Source organism: Salvelinus alpinus, chromosome 24, assembly GCF_045679555.1.
Source record: "Salvelinus alpinus chromosome 24, SLU_Salpinus.1, whole genome shotgun sequence".
In the NCBI taxonomy this organism is placed as follows: domain Eukaryota; kingdom Metazoa; phylum Chordata; class Actinopteri; order Salmoniformes; family Salmonidae; genus Salvelinus; species Salvelinus alpinus.
Window position 1 is genome coordinate 4,153,312 of NC_092109.1, and position 18,919 is coordinate 4,172,230.

The 18,919-nt window shown below is 46.4% G+C and overlaps 2 protein-coding genes across 10 annotated transcripts in view; both read right to left on the bottom strand.

The window, feature by feature from the left end:
• Positions 1-1,124: 1,124 nt before the first annotated feature.
• On the bottom strand, positions 1,125-5,501 carry LOC139552022 (uncharacterized). 2 transcript variants are annotated; one of them, XM_071363359.1, is made up of 8 exons: positions 5,341-5,501; positions 3,591-3,662; positions 3,271-3,389; positions 3,093-3,138; positions 2,864-2,961; positions 2,243-2,727; positions 1,550-2,134; positions 1,125-1,415 (listed from the first exon to the last, which is right to left on the bottom strand). In XM_071363359.1, the coding sequence occupies exons 3-8, from the start codon at positions 3,378-3,380 to the stop codon at positions 1,249-1,251; spliced, it is 1,491 nt and encodes a 496-aa protein (XP_071219460.1). In that variant the 5' UTR covers positions 3,381-3,389; positions 3,591-3,662; positions 5,341-5,501; the 3' UTR covers positions 1,125-1,248. The 2 variants fall into 2 exon arrangements, with proteins under 2 accessions (XP_071219460.1, XP_071219461.1); XM_071363360.1 differs by lacking the exon at positions 3,591-3,662.
• A 9,115-nt stretch (positions 5,502-14,616) lies between these two features.
• Positions 14,617-18,919, bottom strand: part of LOC139551721 (GTPase-activating Rap/Ran-GAP domain-like protein 3) — a 179,309-nt gene continuing 175,006 nt past the window's right edge. For all 8 annotated transcript variants that reach the window (XM_071363003.1, XM_071362997.1, XM_071362999.1 and 5 more), the window contains one exon: positions 14,617-18,428. In XM_071363003.1, coding sequence (XP_071219104.1) covers positions 18,263-18,428 — 166 coding nt within the window. In that variant the 3' untranslated portion in view covers positions 14,617-18,262. The remainder of the gene's footprint in view (positions 18,429-18,919) is intronic.

Genomic DNA, 18,919 nt, shown 5'->3' on the forward strand with positions numbered 1-18,919 from the left:
GCACCTGCATTCCAGCATCTGACTCAACATGTTTGAGGTGGGGGATCAATACATGTGGGAGAAGAGGTGGCTGTCGAATGTATGATTCTGATATGTACAGGTAAGTTCATTGTGTGTATGGGCCGGTTGGCGTCCATGTTTGTGTCCGTACTCTGAGGTGTGTTTGAATATGAATGAGCAGTAGTGTTGTGATGTGTCCTATCCCGTCCTTGCAGAGTGATCTTCCTTGGCCTCACATCACATGTCTCAGTGGCTCCTCCTTAGGAGGGAGGGGGACACCACCACGGGACAGACCCCACACTCATCGCTAGAGATCGAACTTCAGACTCCCTCCAAAACCACTGAACCCCTCAACACACCGAAAGAGATTACGGTGCACACCCTTAGAGGGAGCCGGAACAGGATAACTCCCTCCAAACTCACAAAGACACAGAGGAGGAGGAACTATCCAACACCCAGGGAGAGAGAACGAGTGACCTCAGTCAAACACAGTCAGAAAGAGGAGGTGGAAGAGGCGTTAGATAAAGGAGGAGGTTACCCCAGAGGCAATTCCTCCTGTTCATGTGAGCAAGAAAGAGCAGAAGGCTTCTGATCAGCCAAAGGGAGAGGTCATAGTGATTCACAGCCACAGAAAGACGACCCACACAACCTATTGGTTGAGATGAACCACACAGAGGTAGAGGCAGAGGGCCTTCAGGGCTAGCCAGTCAGCCTGCCTGCTCTGATCTTCAAGTCAATTGTATTTAAATTCATGTTCATTAAAGATTTTTATTCAAGAATTGAAAAGTCCCATTTACTTAATGATCAATTTTCACTGTCTTTAACCCTCAAGAACCAGGGTGAGTCTGGGTCACCCTTTTACTGGGCAAACACAACTTGCTTATTGTCATAGACTAGGCCAAAATATTAATCTTTTAACCTTTCCTGTGAGCAAGAGCAAGAGTTGCGCTTTTTCCTTTACTATGATGATTCAAATGTTTGGTTGCACCTCAACTCAACGTTGGTTGAGCGCCCTCCGTTTTTTGTTGTCAAATAATATATATTCTTTTAAATGTACAAAGTAAATAATAAAAATTGGGATGTTTCCCATTATTTACACAAACTACTCCACACTTGCAAAGTGAAAGTTTATAGAAAAGTTCTGAAATTAAGTTGTAAAGAGAAGAAAAAGCAGAATTGAGTCCAATTATAATAGGAATAATTTAATGGTCTATGGTTCAATCCCATTTCTGAAGGTCTGTTGAATAATTAATATTGTTCCTCCTCTTCCTTGTGGCAGGCGCAGCAGCACACTGCCCTCCAAAGCCTGCAAAATAATCGCCGGACTGCCCCTTTCCTAGCTCTGCATGGGACATCCAGTGTCACGTCCTTGGTGACGTGTGGGGTGACATCCGGGATGACCACAGCAACATCCTCTGGAAAGGGAACAAAGAGGAACAGAATGTAAACAAATGCAAACCGTAGGTTCTAAACACTGGCCAGTTGAAAGGTTCTACTAAGATGTCATGACAAACGGCACCTGTCAGAGTGCTCTCTAAGTGTTACTCACCTGCTTGGATGTCAGCTGGCAGAGTGGCGAAGACGGCCATCGTGAGATAACTTTCTTCAGGTGTGACGTCCACAACCTCCAAGTGGGAAGAGATGGGCTCTGTCTCTGTATTAGGGGTGATGTCCACCACATTCAGGTGGGAAGAGATGGGCTCTGCCTCTGTATTAGCGGTGATGTCCACAACATTCAGGTGGGAAGAAGCCGGATCTGCCTCTGTGTTAGGGGTGATGGCCACCACATTCAGGTGGGAAGAAGCCGGATCTGCCTCTGTGTTAGTGGTGATGTCCACCACATTCAGGTGGGAAGAAGCTGGATCTGCCTCTGTATTAGGGGTGATGTCCACAACATTCAGGTGGGAAGAAGCTGGGTCTGCCTCTGTGTTAGGGGTGATGTCCACAACCTCCAGGTGGGAAGAAGCCTGGTCTGCCTCTGTGGTAGTGGTGATGTCCTCAACCTCCAGGTGGGAAGAAGCTGGGTCTGCCTCTGTTTTTGGGGTGATGTCCACAACCTCCAGGTGGGAAGAACCCACGTCTGCCTCTGTGTTTGGGGTGATGTTCACAACCTCCAGGTGGGAAGAAGCCGGGTCTGTGTTATGGGTGACAACAACAATCCTGATGAGCTCTACTACTACAAGGCACCAAGATGTCATCACAACAGGCATCTGTCAGAGTGCTCTCTATCATTGCTACTCACCTGCTTGGATGTCAGCTGGTAGTGTGGTGGAGACGGCCACCGTGAGGACAGGGGGGACTGGTAGGATGGCTGCAGGGGGCTGGAAGCAGCTCTGCACCTCGTCCGCCACAAAGGCACAGACAGAGCTCATATAAAAAGGGCTCTGGAGGTCATCCGTGGAGAAGGACTGACTGATTCTCCCGAGGATCGACCGCACAGAGTCAAATGCAGCAGCCCGGGAGAAAGGGATGTGAGGGGAAGGGTCCTTTAACATATAGGAGAGCTTCTCCACTACGGCCGCCACCATGCCCACGGCCATCCCGCTTATTAGGATTGGGTGCTCTGAATGGCCTTCCTCTGGCTGAAGCCACAGGGCCAGGAGGAGCCTGGGCACCACCTCCACCACCACCTGAGATGGGCTGAGCAGGTTGCTACGGGGCTCATTGGACTGCTCGCCCAGAATGCTCCTCACAGCTCTCTCCACGATGATGTGGACTTTAGGATCGCTGAAATCAACAAGAAGACAAAGCTAAACGATGTGCAATGTGCTCACAGAGAACACTGTCTTAGTCTGTTTCTGCGTAGTTACAGATGTGTAGATAAATGGATCAAGTCATATGCAGGGCAGTACATGGAACTCACATGTCAGCTGGCGAGGTGGAGTGCATGGAGCGGCGGAGCTTGCAGAAAGCCTCGTGCTCTATGTCCATCATTTTTAGGCAAGTGTTTACTTCCCAGGCCTGCAGTATGAAACAGGAAGTCCCATTAGTGTAATTTCACAACAGATCTATTCTGCTGTGCTAACTCGTTGTCGAAAGGCTAGTAAAGAGCTCACTGACTTGTAGTATGTCTCTAACTCTCATTCTCTTACCAGCCGAGCGAGGTCGTTTCCCTCCTCCAGGGTTTCCTTCCACACCCTTCAAATAAAACACAGAGCAATTCAACTTTCCTGGCTTCTGATTTTTCTGTTGTTTATTTTACCCACACCTCCTGCAGTGCTGCTGGTGGCAGGGAATGGCAGTGAAGCTGAGTACTGACGTGGTACTCACCTCTCCCTAAGGGATTTTTTGCCTTGAGACACCAGCCAGTTGCTCATGTGCTCCGTGGTGACATGGGGCGGGACCTGGCCTTGACTCTGGAGCAGCAGATAGTGGAACATGAGCTTCTTCTGCAAGATGAGGTAAGGTGTGAGACTGTGCCATGAAATACCATATCATGTGCTTTCAGAAGGGCATCTCGCAACATTTCACAACTGCTCATGCCTGACAATTTGCAAGTGATATTAAGAACTCTTATGACCAACTTCTCTAAACTGTCTTGAAATACAACTCTCTTTCTGTTGTTTATGTTGTTGTGGGATGAATCTTACCTGTTTATTGTAATATGTTTCCTCCCAGCAGGCTTGCAGAGTCTGAAAATAAAGGCTGCTTCTACAGAATTCCTTTGAAGATATTGAAAATAATGATGCTTTGTTATGCACATTATGCACAGGCATTTACAGTATGCTAAAATTAATTTCTCCTAAGATTACCTTTGTGGGACCATAAGTGAACTCCGGAATGCACCAAACCCTATCCATGGTAAGATGGGGAAGAAATGCAGCGTTATAGATATACGGGATGCTCTAGAGATAACAGGAATGACTTAAAGTCGCGAATGATCAATGACTGTGGAGTCATCCAATATGCTGCACTTAGAATGGAGTTGTAGGCGATATTTGGCGCAAAATAGAATGTTTACATTCTATTGCCATGGAGAAATGGAATGTGTAGAACCTGTATAAATGGGTATGCTTCTATATCTTTATTTCGTGAAAGATTAAGCTCATTTTATTATGTCATAATGTGTATATGAGGACGTTGGAGCCCGTCCCGATTCATGACCCGATTATCCAGATGCATGTTGCTTAGACCTACTAATCCAACCTTGGTTTACAAGTTAAATACATAGATTTGTATAGGCATATATAAACAATTGACCACATCCATTTAAAGCAATGATTGTCAATTGAAAATGTGGTTGTTGTGTTGTCCTGTTGTGCGCCTTGAGTGTCAGTCCCCTTAAGCACATTATTCCAATATTTCCGAGCTCTGAATTGACACAATGAAAACTTTTGCAAAGATATTCGGTTAAAAATAAGAGTATGAATGACAATAAATGTATGACTTGGATTGTATGCATAATAGTGTAGTAAACAATATCGCTCAGCGTGGGAACTTTTGGTGTTAGGAAAGTATCCGTTATTAGTCTCCGTGGCACGTATCACTTCGTTGTCTTGTTGGTAATAGTAAACATGCATGACAGTCTGCATTGTAATGGTCTAACAGGTGTTTTTCATGTTGTTTCTCACATTAAACAGACATTTGAGAACGGTATTGCTTACAGTTGTACCTATGATGCACAGACACACTAAAGTTGTACAGTGTAGTTTGAATAGTCAGTTTCAATTATTTGCAGATGTATTCCCTATTATTTACAAATCGAAAGATCTAACATTTGAAATGAATGTGGCAGAACAGTTTAGCATAGAGTTCCTGTGGGAGTCTTCTCCATCAGTCTTTTTGCCTCCTAGGCCTCGTTTCTCATTACATGGAATTTCCCCAGTGCCAACTTCACATGCGATGGCCTGTGTCTACTGTCATGTGGGGCTGGATGACAGATATTGCTATGCCGATATCGCTGCTGTCCATGGTCCTGAAATATACAATCTCGGCTATTTGCATATGTACGACCGTTCAAACTTGACCCCACACACATACACACACATTAATGCTAATCTCTCACACACTTTTGAACATTGCACAACCTGCAACAAGACACTGAAAGAGCATTTTATTCCAAGTGTGTTTGTGTTTGATTAAAGACCCGAAGAATGAAATCAATGTGTGGATGTTGATTGGACAATGTATATGTGCTTTGCAGAAGCCATTTCTTTTTGCATTCCCTGTTGCGTGTATTTTACTGGAGTATGATCAGAATGAAGATTTGGTCTGAGAAACTATGCCGATTATAGCATGATAGCAATTTTTTTTTTTTTAAATAAGGCAATGTATTGTAGCGACCCACACAGACAGCGGTGTGTTATGTGGTAGGCTATTAGTGGGTTGTGTTGTACCTACCAGTGTTCGCGGGGTCCGACATGCCAATCAACCTGCTATCTGCCAATCACGGGGATGCCTGGAATGTTCTGATGCCGGGCATCCTGGTGGTTGGTGGAGTGGCGTGGAGGGGGGTTGGGCAGGAGGATGGAGCGTTGGAAGTTAAGACCAGGTTTAGCCATTGTTCTCTCTCTTACGTCTGGGTTTCACAAGAGAAGGTCACAGTTGTCTTGTGGGGTATCTTTCGTTTATTTGGCGTGGGCTACTTGTAACGGCTGTCGTCGGAAGAAGGTGAAGACCAAAACGTAGCGTGGTAAGTGTTCGTCATGTTTAATAGAAACTGAACACTAAAAAACAACAAAGTGACAACCGAAACAGCTCCGTCAGGTGCAACACACACTAAACAGAAATGAATCACCCACAACTCAAAATGGGAAAACAGGCTACCTAAGTATGGCTATCAATCAGAGACAACGATAGACAGCTGCCTCTGATTGGGAACCACACCAGGCCAAACACATAGAAAACCAACAACATAGAAAAAAGAACATAGACTGCCCACCCTAGTCACACCCTGGCCTAACCAAAATAGAGAATAAAAAGCCTCTCTATATCCAGGGCGTGACACTACTGGGATAATAAACCGTCAATTCGTAAACTCAACCCTCTGTCTGCACAATTGTTCCTTTATGATCTAGTCAGGTCATTACATTGATGTCAGAAGTAAAAACGTTGATAAAAGTTAGCCAGCTAGCTAGCTGACTTCTGTGGCTAGCTACCGTAGGTGAGAACGGAGGTTGAAAATGCTTCGAGGAAATCCGAAAGTGAAGGTGGAGGAAGGGGACAATTATGGCCAAGGAGGTGCGTGTGCATGGACGTCAGAGGATCTGGCTGAGGAGATCGCCAGGGCGTCGGAGCCCAGAGGCCGCTTGAGGGGGGACGTTAGAGTGATGGCGGCTGAAGCGGGCATGAGTTCTTCGTCGACTGTGATTCGCGCGGATTCTGGTGGGCAGACCGAAGGGGTGACGTAGACGCGGTGGGACGAGGAATCTGGGGCTCAGGATGTAAACAAACATGGCGGCATCCAGTTTTATCTGTTAAGACCCCGAAGTATTCCGGATTGGGAAGCTTTTCATGCTCAGTTTGAACTGTTAGCTCATTTTAGGGGGTGGTCGAATGAAGATAGGGCACTTGCAGTTGGCTTTATGCCTCTGGCCTGTTTGATATTGATTAGCCCCGAGGACAGACGTGATTTAGTGGGAGCACTGAGGAGGCGCTATGGAAAGTGTGTACAGCCCGGGCTACTGCACTCCGAACTGAGTAATAGACGCAGGCAGCCTGGAGAGCCTCTACGGGCGCTAGCTAATGACATTGAGAGCCTCTCTCGGCGGGCATATGCTCACATGCCCCCCTCCGTGCAGAGCGAGCTAGCACGGGACCAGTTCATACAGGCGCTCTCTCCTACGGAGCTGCGCATACAGACCCAGCTGGCTCATCCTGAGTCATTGCAGATAGCCTTGGAGATGGCTTTGGAGAGGGAGCTGGTGTGGGCTGGGGCTTCAGCTGGGGCTTTGGTGGGGGTACAGGGAGACAGACCCTCTGTGCGAGCTGGGGGGCAGAGCAGCCCGGAGCCGGAAAAGCCTGCATGGGTGGCTGAAATGACAGAACTCATTCGTGCTGTGTCGCTACAGGCGGCACGAAACACACGCACTGGTCCCAGGGTCTGCTGTTGTTGTGGCCAGCCAGGCCATCTGCGCCGAGATTGCCCCATGTCCCCTAGAGCTCAGGGAAACGGCTCGGGGTCCGCATAGACCGGGTAGTGCGGACACCTGGCTTTCTATCCCAACCACCATCTCCTTCAGGAGGAGCCCACCGGCACAGACGGGGAAGCAAGGCTCCACTTCCCCCAGAAGCAGACGAGGGCAAGCGGATGGAGCCTGTTGTTGTGGTGGGCCGGACCTGTGTTGGGGACTTTTGTCATGTCCCTGTCACTGTGGAGGCGGTGCCCTGCTCTGCCCTGGTGGACACTGGGTCCACAGTAACCTTGGTGAGGTCAGATATTGTGCCAGGTTGGACTCGGTGTTAGCCCACAACTGTGCAGCTCCACACAGTCACAGGTGAGCTGGCACCCATGAAAGGGAAGGGAATAATGACTCTGACCGTAGGGGGCAGGTCTGTGCGTCATCCTGTGTGGGTGGCGGCTGTGCAGGACCCTTGTATACTGGGGTTGGACTTACTTAGGAGCACAGGCTGCCAGTTAGACCTAAATGGGGGCACACTGAGCTTCCAGGGAGGGCCGGCAGTCACCATGCCCCCCCCCTAATGTCACATTCACTCAACCCAACAAACCCTTTACTCCAACAGTTAAAGCAGCAGAGACTCATGGCTGCCCCCCCTCCCCCACATCTGTGTGTGACATTCCCCCAGCTACCTCCACGACAAAGCCCTCTGAGAGCCCGGGCCGCACCCCCCCAGCCCAGCTACCCCAGATGGGAGAGGAGAGGACACTGTCTGCAGTGAGAGAGATATGGGGGAGGAACTGTGTTGGTCTTGACCCCGAGCAGCAGGAACGGTTGTGGCAGTTGCTGTTTGAATTCAGAGACAGCTTTGCGCTGAGTGAGGAAGAGGTGGGTCAGACTCATCTGGTGCAGCATGAGATCGAAACAGGTGATATTCGACCCATCAAGATGCGTCCCCGCCGTATTCCGCTGGCACGCCAGGAGGCGGCAGACAAGGCTGTGTTGGAGATGCAGCGGGCGGACTTCATCGAGCCCTCAGACAGCCCCTGGGCGGCGCCAGTCGTCATGGTTCCGAAGAAGGGGGGCAAGCTGAGGTTCTGTGCGGACTACAGGCGGCTGAATGAGGTAACCAGGAAGGACTCATACCCCATACCACGTATCGATGAGTCGCTGGACCTGGTTAGGGGGTCCTCCTGGTTCTCCTCACTAGACCTCCGCAGTGGCTACTGGCAGGTGCCCCTCTCCCCAGAGGCCAGAGCCAAAACGGCATTCTCCACTAACAGAGGACACTGGCAGTTCAAGGTCCTGTGCTTCGGTCTGTGCAACGCTCCAGCTACTTTTGAGCGTTTGATGGAGAGGGTGCTGGATGGCATCCCCCGACAGCAGTGTCTGGTATACCTCGATGACATCCTGGCCCATGGCAGCTCCTTCCAGTCAGCCCTGGGGGCGCTACGGCGTGTGCTGGAGAGGGTGGCTGCCGCAGGTCTGAAGCTCCACCCCGAGAAGTGCCACTTCATGAGGAGAGAGGTGTCCTTCTTGGGCCACCGAGTGGGGAAGGAGGGGATCAGCACGATGGAGGACAAGGTGGGGGCTGTCAGAGACTGGCCCACCCCCACCGACCAGCGTCAGCTGAAGAGCTTCCTGGGCCTGGCCTCGTACTACAGGAGGTTTGTACGGGGCTTCTCAAGCGTCGCTGCTCCCCTGAACCGCCTGCTGCCGAAGGACAAGGCTTTCACTTGGACAGTGGAGTGTGAGGAGGCCTTCAACACCCTCAAACGTGCACTGATCGAGGCCCCCGTGCTCGCCCTCACCTTGCCCTTTATCCTGGACACAGACGCAAGCAATGTGGGCATGGGAGGGGTGCTGGCCCAGGTGGGGCCAGAGGGGGAGAGAGTGGTGGCGTACTTCAGCAAAACATTGTCACCCGGCGGGAGCTCGTGGCCTCCGTCAAACACTTCAAGTACTACCTGGGAGGCCTGCCCTTTACTGTAAGGACTGACCACTCTGCTCTCCAGTATTGGAGATATTTAAATATGTTTAAAATTCGTGACCAAGAAACTGTTTTTCCCGTCACCGTCACCGACCCATAAAAGGTGTCTACAGTCATGACGAACGATGGTGTGGTATAGAGAGGGCTGAAAACGTGATATTCGGCGATGTCCATAAAAATCATGTTTGGAATTTGTGACCCCGAAACGGTGTCTCCCGTCATTCAGAACAATTAGCTTGGTGGAGAGGGCCGAATGTTTTCGGCCATGTCCATGACAAAACTGCTTCAAACTCGTGACGATAAAGGTGTCTCCAGTCATGCACAACGAGCGATATGTTGGAGAGGGCCAAACACATGTTTTTCGGCCATGTCCATGAAAAACTGCTCAAAAATATGTTTCAAATTCGTGACCAAGAAAGAGATCTCCAGTTAAGTCGAACGAGCGGCGAGGTTGAGGGCCGAATACATGATTATCGTCCATGTCCATGAAAAACTGCTCAAAAATATGTTTCAAATTCTTCATCCAGAAACGGTGACTCCCATCATGCCGAACGAGAGGCGTGGTGGATAAGGCCAAAAATATGATTTTCGGCAATGTCCATGAAAATCTGCTTCAAACTCATGGCCCATTAAAGGTGTCTCCCCGTCATGCTGAACGAGCGGCTTGGTGTAGAGTGCCGAACGCATGATTATCGTCCATGTCCATGAAAAAGAGCAGTTTTGCATGGACATGGCCGAAAATTATGTTTTCGTCACTATCCAACATGCGGCTCGTTCGGCATGACTGGAGACACCGTTTCTGGGTCACGAATTTGAAACATATTTTGAGCAGTTTTTTTTATGGTAAGGGACTGCTGCATAGAGCAGCTCACAGGGCCAGGGAGCCCCACTCCCCTGCCCAGGGCTCATCTCCATGTAATGGCTTTTCTATAACGACAATATTCGTACAGCGATGCATTACCTTTGACATTAGATTAAGATGAGTATCCTGTAGTGGCAATTTTTAAAAACATTTGAGTCATTTAGCAGGCACTTTTATCCAGAGCGACTCAAGGGAACATGTACAGTCATGGCCAAAAGGTTTGAGAATGACACAAATATTAATTTCCACAAAGTTTGCTGCTTCAGTGTCTTCAGATATTTTTGTCAGATGTCACTATGGAATACTGAAGTATAATTACAAGCATTTCATAAGTATCAAAGGCTTTTATTGACAATTACATGAAGCTGATGCAACGAGTCAATATTTGCAGTGTTGACCCTTCTTTTTCAAGACCTCTGCAATCCGCACTGGCATGCTGTGAATTAACTTCTGGGCCACATCCTGACTGATGGCAGCCTATTCTTGCATAATCAATGCTTGGAGTTTGTCAGAATTTGTGGGTTTGTGTTTGTCCACCCGCCTCTTGAGGATTGACCAAGTTCTCAATGGGATTAAGGTCTGCGGAGATTCCTGGCCATGGACCCAAAATATCGATGTTTTGTTCCCCAAGCCACTTATTTATCACTTTTGCCTTATGGCAAGGTGCTCCATCATGCAGGAAAAGGCATTGTTCGTCACCAAACTGTTCCTGGATGGTTGGGAGAAGTTGTTCTCGGAGGATGTGTTGGTACCATTCTTTATTCATGGCTGTGTTCTTAGGCAAAATTGTGAGAGAGCCCACTCCCTTGTCTGAGAAGCAACCCCACACATGAATGGTCTCAGGATGCTTTACTATTGGCATGACACAGGAGTGATGGTAGCGCTCACCTTGTCTTCTCTGGACAAACTTTTTTCCTGGATGCCCCAAACAATCGGAAAGGGGATTCATCAGAGAAAATAACTTTACCCCAGTCCTCAGCAGTCCAATTCCTGTACCTTTTGCAGAATATCAGTCTGTCCCTGATGTTTATCCTGGAGAGAAGTGGCTTCTTTGCTGCACTTCTTGACACCAGGCCATCCTCCAAAAGTCTTCGCATCACTGTGCGTGCAGATGCACTCACACCTGCCTGCTGCCATTCCTGAGCAAGCTCTGTACTAGTGGTGCCCCAATCCCACAGCTGAATCAACTTTCGGAGACGGTCCTGGCGCTTGCTGGACTTTCTTGGGCGTCCTGAAGCCTTCTTCACAACAATTGAACCGCTCTCCTTGAAGTTCTTGATGATCCGATAAATGGTTGATTTAGGTGCAATCTTACTGGCAGCAATATCCTTGCCTGTAAAGCCCTTTTTGTGCAAAGCAATGATGATGGCACGTGTTTCCTTGCAGGTAACCATGGATGACAGAGGAAGAACAATGATTCCAAGCACCACCCTCCTTTTGAAGCTTCCAGTCTGTTATTCGAACTCAATCAGCATGACAGAGTGATCTCCAGCCTTGTCCTCGTCAACACTCACACCTGTGTTAACGAGAGAATCACTGACATGATATCAGCTGGTCCTTTTGTGGCAGGGCTGAAATGCAGTGGAAATGTTTTTGGGGGGATTCAGTTCATTTGCATGGCAAAGAAGGACTTTGCAATTAATTGCAATTCATCTGATCACTCACGCATATACTCTGGAGTATATGCAAATTGTCATCATACAAACTGAGGCAGCAGACTTTGTGAAAATTCATATTTGTGTCATACTCAAAACCTTTGGCCACGACTGTACAGATTTTTCACCTAATCAGCTTTGAGATTCGAACCAGCAACCTTTCAGTTACTTGCCAAACGCTCTTAACCGCTAGGCTACCTTCTGCCCCATCATCCACATGGCACAGTGTTGGAGAGTGTGTGTGTGTGTGGGGGGGGGGGTCTTAGGGGTAGGCTATGGTGAAGAGGTGGGTCTTTAGGAGGGACTGAAAGATGGTGATGGTGGAGCCTTGGAGCAACCCTGTAGAAGGCCTTGTCGCTAAAGCTCGGACTTGGGAACAGCAAGGTGGCCTGCTGTGGTGGAATGGAGTCAGAGTGTGGGTTTGTAGGGGAGAAGGTTGGAGAGGTAAGGGGGGGCAGGTGGTGAAGGGCTTTGTAGGTCTTGTATTTAATGCGTTGGGAGACAGTGCATTCACAGAGGACAGGGATGATGTACTGCCAGGACTTAGTGTGGGTGAATAGTTAGGCTGCAGAGTTCTGAGCCATTTGGAGCTTAAGGAGGGAGCTTGGATTGATGCCGGATAGCAGTGAGTTGCAGTGGTCAAGACGGGAGGTGATGAACGCATGGATGAGGGTTTCAGCGGCAGGACGGGAGAGGGAGGACTTGACTTTGGCACTTTCTGACTTTGCGGAGGTGGAAGAACGAGGATCGGACAGTCTGTCGGATGTGGTGTTCGAAGGAGAGGGTGGAGTCCAGGATGACGCCAAGGTTGGAGTGTGTGTGGGGGGGGGGGGGTAGGTAGGAGAGACAATGGTGACATCAATGCTGAGGGTAAGATTGGCAACTTTGCTGAGTGGTTTTGGTGCCTATGAGGAAGAGTTTGGGTTTTGTCACTGTTTAGCATGAGGAAGTTGTGTTGCATCCAGGGTTTCATTTCATAGAGGCAGGATTCTATGTGGGTCGAGGCGGGATTTGGTGCTGATCTGGAAGCCGAGGTTGAAGTGGTAAAGGATCTGACCAAGGGGGAGGATGTAGATGATGAAGAGTAAATGGCCTATCATTCAAAAATATTGTGCACTTGCCAAAATGTGTGCATCCTTGCATCACAATGGGATTTGATTAGCATCTGTTGCTATATCAACGGTGTGATGAACTACCGCTGAGAATTTTGGAGATCATTACAGCAAAAATTGTTATTTTCATCTCTGCTTTTTAAATAAAGCTGATTTCCGTGACAATTTCACTGGTAAAAACGAGTTTTGTTTAGCTAATAAGATAAATACATTACCTCAATCTACTTTTGACGAACATGTTAAAAATCGACCTTTCTACGATTTGAAGTGCACATCGACTTGGTACTGGTACCGCGTGTATATAGCCAATCGTTACTTATTGTGTATTTATTCCTCATATTATAATTGTTTTCTATATTTTTCTCTCTGCATTGTTGGGAAGGGCCCGTAAGTAAGTATCACTGTTAGTGTACACCTGTTATTTACGAAGCATGTGACAAATAAAAATGGATTTGATTGATTTGAAATATGAAAGAAAATGTGTAAATTGCACATTAACTTCCCTTTCAGATCACAAAGTGAGTTCCTATGCAGCTATTAACCCTTAATTCATGTGCAAATCAATTCAATTGATACACCGTTTTATTTTGAGCTCGTCTTACACTAAATGACGCTATTAGTTCTATTATAATTATTTTTTCCTATCTCTGGCATAGGCATTGCTCAGTACTACAGTAGTACACATGTGATTTAATATAATGCAGGACACAACAGACAATTTAATAATGTTGAACTTACAAAGAGCAAAAAGCTATTTATAATAATTCATTCATTCTTTCATGAAACGACCACCCTGTGAAAAACCAACCTAGCGATATTTAAGATTGAAATATGAAAACGTTGCTCTTTTTGTGGAACATGTGTCATTAACTTGTTTATTTAATTGAATATACCCACAAAGCAGTTGTAGACCGAAATACATGAGTGTAGGCTAACATCAACACAACAAATCAAATCGAATTTAGTTGAGAAAACAGACGTATGAATGACATGTAAAGTACTTCATACGAGAGAGGTGGATCCTCAAACCCTGTGGGGATCTCGTCAGTGGGGGCACAATTACATGTCACGATCCAAACCACTGGTGGCCAGAATTGGGAGGTGAGGGTGGGTCTCCAGGCAATTTACCTGGGAACAGAGGTTGAAAAAAAAGACTGACGTGACAGATTGAGATTAGTGAGTGAGAATAAAACTGAAGCGATACAGTTTTGTTTGAGCAGCGAGGCCCTTTTCGTCATCATTCATCTTCCCACACACCAAACATCCTTCCTTTCACCACTCCTCTTCTGTCTCCCTCCATAAACTGGACGATGCGAGAGGAGATGTATCCATTCATTGTTTTCTGAAGGGTTTACTGATCCCGGATCACCACTTCTACTCCGAGACACTTCATGAATACTGGCCCTGCTGTGAATGCTACAACTCCACAAAGTGGACAAAACACGTACATGATATCCTTCTATTCACAGAAACCTTCCCCACGAGGCAAAAGAAACTGGAGCATAAATCATGAATACACAATTAATTACAGTGGAGCTCAGCTCACATTAAGTTAACTTTCTCAAATCTCAAGGTTCCATTCTCTTTAATGCTCTCTCCCAATTATTAGATTTGCCAATGATAAATGACAGGAACACTATTAAACAAGAGGCATGTTTTTTTAAAATTGCTTTTGGCTGAAGCTTATGATTCATTCAAATCTGGGCCACAACTGGGCCAAGAGAAAAGAACCAGACAGCTTTTTAGGTTGGTATATGAGTATGACATTGTTTGTTAATAATTCTGAAGTTTTAAAGGATTACGGCAGAGGACAAAGTGTAAGGTAACATTTTACAACGGTGGGCTAAATCAGGGTCACACATAATGTTTCTTTGTAGTCATAAACAAATCTACTTTGAAACAAAAATATACACCTCACAAATGGTTACGGGCTTAAAGAAAATAGGACACCTGTACCATGTCAGCTGATGAGTTTCATCCCAATATTACACTTTATATAAATCACAGAAGACTGAAATATAACACAACCATTTGACATGGAAACACCAGATTCTCTGCAAGTTTATATTAATTATGAAAAATTAATGAAAATTAATGAAAAAAGAGGCCACGAAAGGGGAAATTTGGCCATTTGACTACGATGTTGACTACGATGTACGACGGCTACGATGTTGAAGCAGGTAGATCCTTACAGAGGGTGGTACATATCAGGTTCCAGATTCCAGCAATTTTTTTTTATCACAGCGCCAAAAATAACAATTCCATTATTAGGAAGACTACAAACAATTTTTTTTCAAATTTCATAAATATTTATTACATATCAATGAGCAGAATGTACTACTTTCACAGCAGTGGTCTACAGCACTTGTTCAAATAATTGAAACAAATTTTCAAATAATAATAGTTCAGTTTCATTTGAGGCCACATTTGAAACGCACACATTTACAAGTAGTACTTGGCATTAAAAACGATGGCGATACATTATTTTTAAGACACTTGGTGTTTTATTTCTTTTTTTTCTCCTTCCGTTTTCATATCACAGAGAGGTTGAGCAACAGCCTAAACAGTAAATATTGATTTAGATACAAAAACCACTGTGAAAACATCAAGGAGTCGGGCGGTGTGAACGTAACAGGGCCAAGGGAAACAAAGGGGAGAGAAACAGGGAGAACGATCAAAGTGATAGAAGCTGTATTATAGACCTTCAAACCGCCAGACATCCCACCCCCATTCACCCACACTCATGGTAAGAACCAGCATCATAAATAAGTACAATTCCATTGCAATAATAGTACCCCTATTTATTCCCTTTTTTCATCCCTCCAGTTTGACGTAATAGTGTTGAAGGAGGCCACATTGAGACAGGCAATTACAGAGAGTAACAGAAGAGAATGAGAGAGGGAGAGAGATAAAAAGGCGACAGGGGGGGGGGCTCATGCAAGATCAGAAGAGGGGTGCCATGTCGCAAGCCGACCACCCAGAGAGCACTCACGTAGCCCAACGGATACACATGCTTCAGCCAATAACTTTCCCTAACACGTGTACTTCTCAGCAATATCACCTTGACCTGTAGAGTAGTAACAACAACGTAGCCAAAACGGTACTTTAGCCAATGTCTCATCCCTAACACTGCTCAGGATGACACTGCCAAGACAATATCCTCCTGTATGTCAGGGTGGGATCTGAACCTGGTCTTCCACGGGAGAAACCAACGTCCAAACCTTTAGCCCGTCACCCCAATAGGATATACCCTCTAGGCCCGAGAGTGACATTGATTTTGAAGTCGCAGGCAGGGCTACCTCATCACGAGACCGTGAGACTGACTCAAGTACGCTACATATAGTGCACATTTCCCATGGTTCTCTAGTAACGAGTCACTTGAGTGGGTCGAGTCACAGACGTGATCTTCCTGTCCGGTTTTGCACCCCCTCGGGCTCCTGCGGTGGAGATCTTCGACGTGCTACCTTGTCCCGGACCTGCTGTTTTCGACTCTCTCTCTCTCTCTCTCTCTCTCTCTACTGCACCTACAGTTTCGACCTCTGAATGCTCGGCTATGAAAAGCCAACTGACATTTACTCCTGAGGCGCTGACCTGTTGCACCCTCTACAACCACTGCTTATTATTTGATCCTGCTGGTCATCTATGAACGTTTGAACATCTTGAAAAACAATCTGGCCTTAAATTGCCATGTACTCTTATAATCTCCACCCGGCACAGCCAGAAGAGGACTGGCCACCCCTCAGAGTTCCTCTCTAGGCTTCTTCATAGATTCCTGCCTTTCTAGGGAGTTTTTCCTAGCCACCGTGCTTCTACATCTGCATTACTTGCTGTTTGGGGTTTAAGGCTGGGTTTCTGTATAGCACTTTATGACATCTGCTGAAGTAAAAAGGGCTTTATAAATACATTTGATTGGTTGATTGATGTCTGACCGCTGACCTGTGTACTGATAGGCTGATATCACCCTAATCAATGGGCTTGGTTACTATATCTCTGGTACCAGAGGAGGTTAAGTGTTATGGCTTCCTCTGTGCTGTTTCAGCCGACTCGCTCTACATGCGTCATAACTCTTGTGTTTCATGTAAATGTTCCATTGCACTTGGTGAGTTATGCCTTGCTCCTAGTGAACAGCTGGAGAGAGATAATTCCTTCTACCAAATAGCTCATATAAGGACTCTTGAGGTAGGCTACAGTACCTACCATCTGTCTGGCCTCACATCCACTACCTGCATCCCAGATGGCGGCCTCTTCCCTATATAGTGCACTGTACTTACCCAGAGCTCTACGGGTCTTGGTTAAAATCAGTGCACTAAATAGGGAATAGGGTGCTATTTGGGATGTACCCTATGGCTGACTACGTTACCTCATTACATCACTCCTAAATGGAAGTAGTTGGCCACTTGATCAATTCTCCAACCCAACTAACAAGTGAACCACTGGCGGCTAAGAATCTGCATACCACTATAAAGCACATAAGCTGAGGGCGTCCTGTTGGCAGCCGATGCCACGAGCGGCCCAACAGTGGACAGACTTTAAAGGCCCACTGTAAAGGCGATGCGCTAACAGGCCATATGGCCCCTGACTAAACTGTGTTGGGCCACAGTAAACTAACTGTCTGGGAAGATTGTGATCTGTGTATAGGAGACTGTACATTCTGTGAGGACGTAGACCCCATGGATTCTCAGGTGATAGCCAGAGACAGGACAGTAGGTGCTTTTAGAGGCCCTAGAGGTGTGTTTGACTATATGCTTATTAAACCTAGCTCACTGTGGGATGTTATCTATAGAGGGATACATGATGATGACTGCTACTGTCAGACACCAGACAATTAGAGGAGAGGTGACTGGTGGCTGATGGGAGTTGTAGTTTAGTGGAGGATGTGGGGGAAATGGCACTTGTGGGAAACTCTGCCTCTAGTCCAGTCCTGTATACCTGCACACAGAGTTGGGAAGGAAATAGAACAAGACTGACAGACATGGAGAGCATAAAACATTGTACATTTACTAAATATGTGAATAAAATGTCTACTATAATATATCTATAAAGGTATTCATGACTGTCAATGTGTATGCATCTTAATGTATAAATAGATGTACACATAAATATGCATATATTATACTACATTTGAAAGTGTAATTGGAAATAATCACAGATTATACAATAAAAGGTAAGCCGTAGCCACTTCGCGAGGGTGCAGTTTCGAAACGATTTTTTGTCGTGCCTCGGTGCGTAGATTTACATTCAGTTTTCGTTTATAGAAGAAACCCTTCGCTGTATAATGACATCTGTACTCTGAACAAACCACACCACCTCAAATGACCTCGTTTTCTTTGGCTTACTCGCTGCGGTGCAACACACAGACACACATACTGACTGCGGGGACCGACTGCTTATGAAACACGCGCACACACACACACTTTACACTATTACTCCTCCTACCCACCATGTCTGAGGATGAAGACCCAGACAAAGGAGATAACAAAACAAAAACGAGAAATCGACCAACAAAAAACCCAACCAAAACAAAATGACCGAAGGAGGAGAAAAGAGAGGGGGATGAGGAGGAGAAGTGCATGATGGGATTGTCATCACTTTAGGTCCAGGACATCATCATCGAAGGATGTGGTGAGATTGAAGGGGCTGGCCAATGGCGGGCTCTCCTCTGGGAGCACTGCTTTCTCTTGCTCCGCATCCGAGCTGAACGAGCAGTGCCGTTGGACGTCTGAGTCCGTGTCGGCCGACTTCGAGCTCATCCTGATTGGACACAGAGCATGCCCATCAGATTGAATCATTACATCATAACATTTTACCCTCATATCACTTGCAATAACCGCATGAGACATGAATTTGTACGCAAATCTTCCGTTCACATGAATTAGAAACTTCTAGTTATGAGCGCTTTTTTCACGTTAGCAAATATGCCTTTAACAAATATATACACTGACATATTTTTGTAACCTTTTCCAGGTTTATGCAAGTCAACAATTCTTAAATCGAGACATGGGCCACATCAGGAAATGCTTGTTGTGAATAGCGAACTCACATTTTGTGAGTTTTTTTTATAGGGCAGTGCAGCTATAACCAACATCTCCAATCTCATCTCATTGATTGGACTCCAATTAGCTTTTGGAGAAATCATTAGCCTAGGGGTTCGCATACTTTTCCCAACCTAGACTGTGAATGTTTAAATTACGTATTCAACATAGACAGGAAATACAAGAATGTGTGTGTTATTAGTTAAAGCA

Excerpts from the sequence above, each read along its gene's own strand:
- LOC139552022 (XM_071363360.1), bottom strand. The coding sequence starts at position 3,380 with ATGTTCCACTATCTGCTGCTCCAGAGTCAAGGCCAGGTCCCGCCCCAT. Across the intron at positions 3,139-3,270 it reads AAAAAATCCCTTAGGGAGAG|GGTGTGGAAGGAAACCCTGG; the intron begins GTGAGTACCACG and ends TTTTATTTGAAG. Across the intron at positions 2,728-2,863 it reads TCCACCTCGCCAGCTGACAT|CGATCCTAAAGTCCACATCA; the intron begins GTGAGTTCCATG and ends TGTTGATTTCAG.